Below are 12,051 nucleotides of genomic sequence, written 5' to 3' on the forward strand. Positions count from 1 at the left end.
TTCCACCTCTGGGCTAAGAGGTGGAATTTTTTTTTTTTTTTTTTTTTTATCAGATTTATGTCAATTGTGTCTTTTCAGCCAGCATAACACATCAAATCTCAGGCAACAGCACATGATTCCCAGGTTTAGGCTAAGCTCCAGGAATTTTTGAACTAACAGAATTTTCATTTAGTATTATTGAGTTTCACTTTTTTAACGCAGCACATCTCAGGTGACATCAATATTTTTAGCTTTGTATCTTTCTATGAACTAATGTTGTGATGGCATCTGACAGCTTCCAGTACCGGGCCCTTTTTGAATATGAGTGTCAGCGTGAGGATGATATTAGTCTCCAGCCAGGTGACCTGCTCACTGTTCCAAAGGCCACACTGATGGCAGCAGTTGGGCTGGAGTACCAGGAGGGGGATGAGTGTAATCCCAAAGGTTGGTTGCACGGGATCAATGAAAGGACCAAGAAGAAAGGAGACTTTCCAGGGACTTTTGTGGAGTATGTTGGGGTGGTCAAAAATGGCCCTGCTTTAGCTAAATCCTGGTACCGTCCTGTACCGCCAACTCCAGGGGGGCAACAGACTATGGTGGGGCCTCAGCCTCCTGGCGCAGCTGCTGCTTCGGGTAAGTTAAACCCAGTTGCATTAAACTCATCAACCTGATATTTGGATTTTCTGTTTGAATCTTTTTATTGGCTCATTAGTTGGATTGTAATATAACAGTGTTCATAATACAGTTATCAGAATAAAAAGTGTAGCACTGTCAGTTTGCACAATTCAAAGGATTCAAAAAGATTTATTGTCATTCTTCTCATGAAAAACATGACAGGAATGAAATTCACTTTCTGAGGTCCCTCCAGTGCAAGTGGCAAAAAGAAGCCATGTACAGTGTGCATTTACAAATAAATAGAATAATTTAATAAAATAAATAACTCATAAAAAAAGAAAACTGCTCTGGTACCTGAGCAGTTCACGTTGTTATTCCACAAGAATGTTGTCAGTAATCTGACTATAGTGAGGAGCAGAGTTTCTGAGTCTAACAGCTTTAGGATAGAAGCTGTTTCGCAGCATGTTTGACCTGACTGTGATGCTGTATAGTCTACGACCTGAGGGGAGTGGGGAGAACAGTTTGTGATGCATGTTTTTATGATGCTCTCAACCACACATTGGTAGAATGAAGTGTAGACTTTGGTCCCCAGGCCAGCCTTAACAAAACACCAAAGCTTTGTGGGTATGAGCTTGGACCAGAGATTTGTGGTTACCACGATGACTGTCTTGTTTGATACTGCTGTCATCCCAGGGCCCGTTTCACCAAATGTGCTACACGCAGGCAGTGATATACAACATGTGATAACTTCCTCTGCCATTAATTTGACATGCTTCCTGCATGCACAGACATTCAAGAGCCCTGTAAGGCCAAAACATTTATCTGCAATTCGCAAAACATTCAAGTGTGTCCATGTTACCTGTGTGTAAACTTGCAAATCATTTGTGTGTAATGGACTGCAGGTCCCGGTATTTCAAGCTGTTCTTTGAGTATGTTCACTGTGAAAAATGGTAACATTAAGAGTAAGTGTACTTTCAGAGTGCATACTGCAGTGGTGTGAAAACACTCTATACTTTCACAATGCATCGCAGGAGGAAAATGTACTTTGCATTTTCGTTAGTACAGCAATGACATCATTTCCGAATACTAGATTGCTTTGTATTTGTCTAGATTCTTTTGGATGTCACTATTAGAATTCTGTCACCACTCTGATACAGTGGATGTGGATGGAATTTGGATGCACTGCACATATTACAGACATGCACTTATCAAACCCTGAAAATATATTAGTGTGTCTGTACCATTAGAGGCAGACACGAGTATTTTATTTTGGGCAGCACAACCCTTCAATTACAACCCTTCAAGTACATTCCCCTTCTTAAAAACAGAGTATTGTCTGTTACAGTACCTAATGTATTCCTCTTAGCCTTGCTGCTTGCATGTTATTTCACTGGACCTGATAACCTGTAGCTGTGGCTGCAACTGAGCTGATCCTACAGCTGCAGTCCAGCCAGACCTGTCTTTCCTAAACCAGGCCTCTGTGTATCTTACCAGCTCCAAGCAGCTTCTCTGTGTTAGCCGTGTTGGAATGCATCCTGTGGAAGTGGAAGCCTTCTTGATGACAGCTTTGATGTTATCTGTCCAAGAGAGATTAGCAGAGATGAGGACACACAGAAACCTGAAGGTGTGGAGCCTCTCCATGTGCTGCAGAACCAGTGTCTCAAAGCACTTCATGATTACCACTGTGAGGGTGATAAGGCGGTAATCATTTAGGCTGGTGATGGGTGACTTCTTTGGCACTGGGATGATTGTGGCTGTTTTTAGGTAGGGGGTGGGGTGGGGTGACTGCTTGGACCAGGGAGAGGTTGAGAGGGGTGGGCTGGAGCAGATGAGTATTCCTGTGGTGTCTCAAAGTGAGCAAAGAAGCAGTTAAGTTCCTCTGCCAGCATCACACTCAAGTCTCCTGTAGTCCAATCACAGCCTCTGTAGTTTGCGATGGTCTGTATGCCCTGCCACACCTCCCATGTGTTGCTGGACAGGTCTATTCTCCTCTTAGAGTCCTCTTAGACTCCTCTGTGATAATGAAGCTACAGCTTGTGCAGCTCTATATTAGTCCCCAGGGTGATATGGTAGTTCTCTTCATTGAATACATGGATGGCTTTGAATTTGCTGACTTATTCACGTTTGTATTTATATTTTTTGCGGTCCCTTGGTATTGATTCCAGATAGAACACTGACTCCATACTTAGTAATACTGTGTGAGCTATGTGAATCCAGTGCAACTGGATTTTTTTTCCTGATGATTTATTAAGGACTGAGCACAAATGGACAGTAATGAGGACTAGAGGGACCTGAGTGCAAAAATGTTAAAAAGCATTGTGAAACAGGTTTGCCCTACATAAAAAGCTATTCCGAACCCTGCAGACTTTGTTTTTGCAGGGTTGGAGTCGTTAACTCTGTTTTAGTCCTGGCTGGGTGTTTGGATCTGTTGTGTTTATGGTTTTTCGTTTGCTAAATAGGTCAGATGAAGAGGAATTGTTTCTCTTTCCCTTCCCCTGTTGCCTCGTAGCTGCTTTTAATTGCTTGCCCATCTCTTTTATGAGAGTGGGTTCAGTCAATCTTATATAAATAACATTCATGCTGCTTTGGGCTTGAGTACCTGTAAAGGTCTTGGTCATTTCCATCTGCCTCTGCATCTCTCCTCTCCTTCATCTATTTATCTGTCCAGTATTTTACAGCTGGCCCTCATAATGTGCTGGGGTCTTTTTAGACCCCAAATGAAATCTTTTGCCATCAAAATATGTTTTGTTTTTTTTCATCAAATGACCTGAAAATAACAGAGGTTGTTCAATACTATGCTCTTCATTATTAAAATCAATTTGACATAATTTGACAGAATTATGGGTGTTTTATTGAATTTAATAAAGCCTGTTGTCCTCTGGGGTCAAAAAGACCCCAGAGCACAAATTGCTCCAATGGGTCAAATTGTCACCCCGTATAGCTTTCCAAAACATCTTTGATCTCAGATCTTTGATGTGTGAGATCAAACAATGGTTATAGCAGCAAAATAAAACAAAAGAAATAAAAAAGGTCCTTTCTCACAGGTGTTTAGGTGTTTCACATTGTGCAACATGCAAAGGAAGAAGCTCTATACTGCACCAGAGGCCTGCGCCCTAATATTTTAACAATTTTGTGGGAAAGAATGACCAGGAAGACAATGCTGAGTGTAATGAGGAGGAAGAATCAACTAAAGAGGAGGAAAATAATGATAAGGTGACAGATCCAACATACAGACCACATGCTACCTCTACCTCTGAAGAATTCCCCACATCACCTGCTGCAGAAATGAAAGATGGGTATGAAATGAAAAAAAAATGAACATGATGATGGAGTAGAATCTAAAATGTTAGAAGTGGAGAACTGTGCTCACAATGAAGAGGACGAATCAACTGATGAGAAAGATTCTGAGCAAGAGTGCCTCTGCCCCTGCAGCACCTCTGGGGGATTTAGCCATTGTGCAGTCCAGCCGACCAATGGCTAAATCACCCAAAAGAAGTAGTTACAAATTCTGCCCTCGCCAGAATGATCTCAAGATCAGGTTGATCTCATATTTTAACTTCCATACTGCAGTTTTTCCCTGTGTGAAACAAACAGCAGTGGATGGAGCAGCTACAAAGTTCTCTTTTCTTCACTTGCTGATCAGGTGGTTGATGAAGGACCTCCAGCTGTTTCCCAGTAAAGGTCTAATGGTGGTTACAGGGGGAAAAAAGCTTCTTTTGGACGCTAGAAAATGTTTACTTTTGCTCCACCTGAGCTCACCATCTCTATAACGGCTCTGCCTCTTTGCACTTGTGCAGACAGACTGCACATACAGTAAAACAACTGCCTGCCACTGTTGTGTTATCAGTGTTTTTGTTGAAAAACTGGGGGCTGCAAGAGCTTAATGTTGTAATGCTTTGTATTCACAAGCATTCTCTATGTTTCTACTGCAGGTCTATTTTTAGTCACTAACCAGGGATTAAAACATAAAAAATATCTTGACTTGGGAAGGGGTCCTTCCGGTACAGAATGATCGCTAATGCTAATAGTGGCGCTCGCTAGCAATATGTCTGTGGTGGTGATCCGTTCTGGGAGCTGAAGTAAAGAAAAAAAAAGCTGAAATTCTCAACATATTGAGCACAATAGACAAACAGGGCATAGAGCGGTGGAGGCATGGAAAACATGTCAGCAATGGGGAACTTTTTAGAATTGGAGGGGTTTTTTCTAACTCCTGATTCCCAACCCAGTTCAGTAGGTGGGTAGTACCCACAAGAAGAAGACGACAACGACGGAGACTTTTAATGCTGCTAATGTGGGTGAAACTCTCCACTTACACGAAGACACCTTAATGCTGCAGAGTTTGAACGAAGAATTAAAGCAACAAATTTGCTTTGAGGATTTTTTATAATCAAATTATTTGAGTTACTCGAGGAATCGTTGCAGCCCTACTGTCAGGCTCTTCTGTGGCAAACAGCTTCCAGTTTGAATTAAGGAGACAAACATTTTTAAGATTAGGTATTTATTTTACAATGTAAGTACCCGAGACAAGTGTAGTTTCAGGGCATGAAATGATGGCTGGACATTCTCATTCAGAATTTTTTGGTAGAGAGCAGAATTCATGGCTCCCTCAATTATGGCAAGTTGTCCAGGTCCTGAGGCAGCAAAGCTGCCCAAGACCATCACACTACTATCCCCATGTTTAACTGTTAGTATGATGTTCTTTTTATGAAGTGCTGTGTTACTGTGATGCCAGATATCAGTCCACAGAATATTTTCCCAAAAGCCTTGGGGATCATCAAGATGTTTTTGTCAAATTTAAGATGAGTCTTTGTGTTCTTTTTGGTCAACAGTGATTTCCACCTTGGAACTCTCCCTTTGATGCCTTTTTTCCCCAGTTACTTTCTTACTGTTGAATCATGAATACTGCCCATAACTGAGACAAGTGAGGCCTGCAGTACTTTAAATGTTGTTCTCTTGGATGAGTTGTTGATTACTCTTGGAGTAGTTTCAGTAGGCCTGCCACTCCTGGGAAGGTTCACCACTGTTCCAGGTTTTCTTCATCTGTGGATATTGGCTTTCACCACGGTTCATTAAAAAGCCTTAGAAATTGCTTTGTAATCATTTCTGGACTGAGAGATGTCAATTACTTTGTTTTTCATGTCTTCTTAAGTTTCTTTAGCTTGTAGCGTGATGTGTTGCTTTTTGAGATTTTAGCATACTTTAGTTTGTCAGACAGGTTCTATAGATTCTAGCAGTAATCAAGCCTGGGTGTGACTAGAGAAATTTAACTCAGCTTTTCCAGAAATGTGGTTAATCAGAGTTAAGTCATGATTTAACAACTGAACGGCTTTTACATAGGGCTACAAGTACTTGGGCATCCTGGAGGCAAACAGGAACCATGATAAAGATTCACGAAGGTCAGCCACAGTCAAATACACAGGTCTCCAGCTGAAGTCCAGCATCCAGAAGGTCTATGAGCAACAGGGCCACAATCAGGGATGAAAACATAGACACCACTCCACATTTAATCTTTAGTTATTATCAATATCTGGCTCTCTTCCACATCATGTCTCTCTTCCCTCACCCCCAACCCTGGGCTTGGTTCTGCTGGAGGTTTCTTCCTGTTAAAGGGAGTTTTTCCTTTCCACTGTCACCAAGTGCTTGCAGTTGTTTTAACTGTTGAGTTTTCTCTGTAATTATTATATGGTTTTTACTCTAAAATATAATGCACCTTGAGGTTACTGTTTGGTGTGATTTGGTGTTATGTAAATTCAATTAAATTGAATTGGATACATATAAACAGGAAAAGATTAAACACAGGATAGTTAGGTATAAAAGTGACCAGGATATCATTTAAAAAAATAAGTCAAGCAAAACATCTACAACTCGATGCGGTCACTTGCAGATTATTTAAAAGTGCCTTAAACCCACTCACTGAGACCAGGTCTTGACGTTAAAATTTTATGCCTTTATGCTTTGAACTCTGTAAGATTAAATGAGCAGAAAATGAGATGATTGGCCTACAAATTATCATAGTATTATTATTGTAATCTTTATTTAAACAGGATAAACACACTGAGATCAAAATCTATTTTCCAACAGTGTCCTGGCCAAGACAGCAGCAGCACAATTAATAGAATTTTAAGCTGACATTTTAGCCATACATAAAAAGAAGATAAGAAGTATGTCATTCAAAAAGCAAACAAAGAAAACGAGCAAACTTGATGTAACTTGATGTAGTCACTTGCAGATTATTTAAAAGTGCCTTAAACTTCAGGACCTGGTCTCAATGAATGAGTTTAAGGTGTTTTTGTAATGAATTCCATGTAGAAAGGCCAGCAAAATTGGAATGCTTTTTTGCCTGTCTCAGTACTGGTCTTGGGAACAAGTACCGTTCTTCTGACAACTGCCAAACCCAAAATCATCTATCAGATTGCCACATGGAGGAGCATGTTTTCTCACTCCAGAGAACACATCTCCACTGCTTTAGTCTAGTGGCAGTGTGCTTTACAGGACTGCATCTGCCACATGAAGTTTGGAGGTCTGTAGCAAGTGAAAGTTGGTGACCTCTGTTTACTATGCGCCTCAGGATCAACTGACCCTGCTCTCTGATTTTACGTGGTCTATCATTTTGTGACTGAGTTGTTGTCATTCTCAATCACTTCCACTTTGTTATAATACCACAAACAGTTGACTGTGGAATATTTAGTAGTGAGGAAAATTCACAACTGAACTTGTTGCATAGGTGGCATCCTATCATAGCACCATGCTGGAATTTACTGGGCTCCCGAGAGCAACCAATTCTTTCACAGAAGCAATCTGCATGCCTGGTGCTTGACTTCACACACACACACAAACACACACACACACACACACACACACACTTAAAATGTATATAAATAAAGGTACTGCGCGCTTCCACCAGGGATGTTCAAATTCACACTATCGGTGGATACTGTACAAGCTAGAGCATAATTCTTCACTCATCTTACTATAAAAGCCCCCCCCCCCCAACACACAGACACACACATTAATCCAAAACAGCCAAACATTGGCACTCGGTCATCATAGCTCTTGTTTAATCCTTTATTTAAACAGGTAGTCTCATTGAGATTATTGTAATATTTTCACACACCTTGTAAGATTTTTAATCTCTCAAGTGCTATTGTGTAGGAAGTGAGATTTATTATACTGACTTCGAAAGTCAGGTGGTCCACACAATGCCAGTGTCAAATTGAACAGGAGGTGGGAAAGGATGACTGAACTAGAGTAATGATGTCGGTCTGAGTTTGACAAATGTGGGAAAGAGGAAGTGATGTAAAAATAGACTAGCAGCCTGAACACCCAGGAAAGCAAGTAGATTAGTGATTAAAGATCTTCTTTATTAAACTTACATTTAAGGTTCATGATGTTGCACAGCAGTGACCCACCTGATCACTATAGCGTTCACTTGTGTGAATAAATTTGTCATATGCTCAGATCACAGAATGGGAACCTGCTCAAGGCTCAATGAGGCAGCCTGCTCAGGAAAACTGGTGTCAATAAGCTTTTATTTTACTAAATGCCTAATTGACATCAGTGTGCTGGATCAATAGTCGTCTCTTCCAATGTCAGACCAGAAAGTATAAATATTTAAATTCACTCTGTAACTGTCTGAATGGTGTTTCTTCACACTGCTAGGAATAAACAACAATGTAAACATACAGAATTTTAAAGCACTATTAAACCAGTGGGCATGTGCTATTGTAAATTATTTTCAGTATCAGTTTATTAAACAAGTATTTCTGAATTAGTTCATGAATTTTTGCTCCATAAATAAATCAGTTTACAATAGTCTGCACTTGCCCATATCTTCCTGGTTGGTCATGTCAGAAAAGTTCTGGGTTTGCAGTCAGGCTGCTCAATTATGGTAAAAAGCATAATCATGATTATTTTGGTCAATATTGAAATCACGATTATTTAACACAATTATTCATTGACTTTGCAAACACACTGCATTTATTGGACTTAAAGAACAGTGAATACCTTGGAATTTTGTGCACTTATACAATATCTTGAAAATAAATTAATACTAAATTATAAATAAAATACAGATGATATAAATAATATATATACAGTGGGTACAGAAAGTATTCAGACCCCTTTAAATTTGTCACTCTTTGTTTCATTGTAGCCATTTGCTAAAATCAAAAAAGCTCATTTTATTTCTCATTAATGTACACTCAGCAGCCCATCTTGACAGAAAAAACCAGAAGTGTAGAAATTTTTGCAAATGTATTAAAAAAGAAAAACTGATATATCACATGGTAAGTATTACAGGTCTTTTTGATTTTAGCAAAAGGCTGCAATGAAACAAAGAGTAAAAAATTTAAAGGGGTCTGAATACTTTCTGTACCCACTGTAAATATCCATCCATCCATCCATCCATCCAGTCTCGTCTGCTTATCTTGTTCAGCATTGCTAGAGCCTATCCCAGCTATCGTAGGGCGAGAGGCAGGGTATACCCTGTACAGGTCACCAGCCTGTCGCAGGGCTAGCACAGAGAGACAGACAACCATTCACACCTATGGGCAATTTAGAGTGACCAATTAACCTAACCCCAGTAAGTGCATGTCTTTGGACTGAGGGAGGAAACCGGAGTACCTGGAGGAAACCCACGCAGACACGGGGAGAACATGCAAACTCCACACAGTGAGTGGTCCGGGCCAAGCACAAGGTCTGGGCCTTCTAGATGTTATTCCAGCTGTGAGGCAGCAGTGCTAACCACGATGCCACCATGCCACCATGCTGCCTAGATGTAAATATAAAAATTATTAATACAGTATAAATTAAACACAAATAATAAATAGATAAATTAATAGAAAGGCAATGCCAGTTATCATGACTAATAATATCAGGGAGAAATAGGACCAAGTTATTTAGGCCAAATAAATTTGCTCACATTTTAGTGACTGCCTCAACATACTGACAGATGAGTGATGAATTGGGGTCTGGTGTGGTGCTAATTACACCCATGGTGTAGGGACATCTCCCTACCATTGCTTGCTAATCGTGCCCCATGATTGGTAGGGATGTTTACTGATATTGGTAGGGACGAGTCCCTACCATCCCTACCTAATTCTACGCCCCTGATTCCATGCTGGCCCTTTAAAGCCGAGAGCAAACAGAAAACATGTTCAGCTTAAGACTAAATCAGAATTATTCAGGCTGACACAGCAACATCTGGTTATACTGGCAATGCTGTGGTGTTTGAACTTCAGCTGGATGAACAGATTGGTCATGTGGCAGGTTGTGCAGACACCACCGTGTAGCAAAACATTGCTGGCCACTTATGTAGGTTACGTTGTAGGCCCTGCAAAGATTCAATGCTGCAGCGTAAATTAGGACTAAGAGTATACTTGCAGAACGTAATGTGACAAAATCATTTTAATAATCAGGTTTTGTTGGTCACACTGTTTTTGTGATTGTCTGGGACAATCATCTCTTTGGACTGTGGGAGGACGTGCCCTGTGTATTGGTTCTCTCTGGAGTACACAGAGACAACACATGCACAGGTAAAATATGCAATGTGCAATTTGAAATATTGACGTTGTGCCCCAACTTATAAGTTGGGCTTGGCTTTTGGGAAGTCCTATTTCACAAATAATAATTTTGTATCATTTTACTTGGTATTTGTTGATTTGTGACTAAATAGTTGAAATAGGCTCCAGCCCACCCTGAAAAAAGATAAGTGGAAGAAAATAGATGGATGGATTAAACTGAAACTGAGACCTTGTCACTGTGACACAACAGTGCTAATCACTGCCATTGTAAAAATCAGATCGTCAGTTGACTTAATCTCTTAAATAAACAGTATTTGGGGCATTAAATAAAAATGTTTAAATTCTGAAATAACTGACTTTTTTTAGTCATCAACTTAAGAAAATTAACTTTAGTTTTGCCACCATTTTTGGGGGGAAAGGAACTTTAATTAAATTGGTATGAAAGAAAAAAAAATGGCTTTCTTGTTTTCCATATAGCTGCAGGCATTATATTCCATGCTGTCATGAGCCAAGCCTTCACCTGTAAATCCTGCTCCTCCCTGAACTGTGACCAGCTTTTATGTTTAAAAACCAATGAAGGCATGAAAGGATTCTTCTGACCTGCTTTCTCTCTTATATCCTCCCCATTCTCAGCAAGTTTATGGAAACCTATAAAGTCACACAGGATTTTATAGCCTCCTCCTCTCTGCATTTGAATTCCCCTTTAAGTGTCTCAATAAAATGGGAACAAGTCATTTGACTGCATCAATTTCAGTAAGGTGTTGCAAAAAATAATTTAAGCGGGGGGCAATAACGCATTTCAGGATTTATATACATGGCATTAAAGCAGCTCCAAGTTATAGCAGTAGTATCAATGAGCAGTTTGTAATGGCTATTAAAGAACATTGTTCATACAGTGTCTTAGTACGAAGAAGATATGCATCTCTATTTATAATTGATACTCAATATTAAAATTTTATTAGCATTCTGCAACAGAATGCTTTAGAGTGGTGTGTGACCAATACTTTTTTTTCTACATTTGTCTATGTTTGATGTTTATTTACAGACCCGAAAATTTGAATGTTTTTTTATTCACAACTTTACTAATGGGGAAACCAACTTGAATGCTAACACTGAAAATAATTTTTTAGCAGGCAACAGGCAGTAGGAGAAAGGTGTCCGCTGGTGTTAAAGGTTCATTCCATCCTCACACTTCACTTAAATGGCAAATGGACTCATTCTTATATAGCACTTTTTTACTCTACTTGAGAAATCACATTGCATTATACAACATGCCTTGTTCACCAGTTCATACAAGCACTTTCTTCTGTGCCTAAGTGCTTTCTATCTAACATTCACACCAATGGCTAGGGCCAATTTCACTACTAGCAGCATAAGGTGATGAGATTCCATGAATAGGCAGTTAATCTAGGAGAGCTGGACAAGAGTGTAATTCCTTAACCCATCAGCAGAACTGGTATCTGCTCTTTTGTGCAAGGAGGAACAGAATGAGCACTGCCAGAGCCTTACAAGAATATCTCCAGCAGGCCACTAGTGTGAATGTCTCTGACCAAACAATCAGAAACAGACTTCATGAGGGCGGCCTGATGGCCCGACTTCCTCTGGTGGGCCCTGTGCTCACTGCCCAGCACTGTGGAGCCTGATTAACCTTTGCCATAGAATACCAGAACTGGCAGGTCCACCACTTGTTCCCTGTGCTTTTCACAGATGAAAGCAGGTTCACTCTGAGCACATGTGACAGATGAAAAAGGGTCTGGAGAATCACGGAGAATGTTATGCTGCCTGTAACATCATTCAGCATGCCCAGTTTGGTGGTGGGTCAGTGATGGTCTGGGGAGACATTCTATAGAGGGACACACAAACTTCTGTAGGCTAGGCAACAGCAACCTGACTGGCATTAGGTATCAAAATGAAAACCTTGGAGCCATTCTAAGAC

General features: G+C 40.2%; 1 protein-coding gene across 1 annotated transcript in view; it reads left to right on the top strand.

Moving 5' to 3' along the window:
- Positions 1-260: 260 nt before the first annotated feature.
- pik3r3b (phosphoinositide-3-kinase, regulatory subunit 3b (gamma)) overlaps positions 261-12,051 on the top strand; it is a 273,792-nt gene continuing 262,001 nt past the window's right edge. The window contains exon 1 of the mRNA XM_030727072.1: positions 261-612. Coding sequence (XP_030582932.1) covers positions 261-612 — 352 coding nt within the window. The remainder of the gene's footprint in view (positions 613-12,051) is intronic.

The sequence above is a fragment of the Archocentrus centrarchus genome, chromosome 4 (genome assembly GCF_007364275.1).
Source record: "Archocentrus centrarchus isolate MPI-CPG fArcCen1 chromosome 4, fArcCen1, whole genome shotgun sequence".
In the NCBI taxonomy this organism is placed as follows: Eukaryota; Metazoa; Chordata; class Actinopteri; order Cichliformes; family Cichlidae; genus Archocentrus; species Archocentrus centrarchus.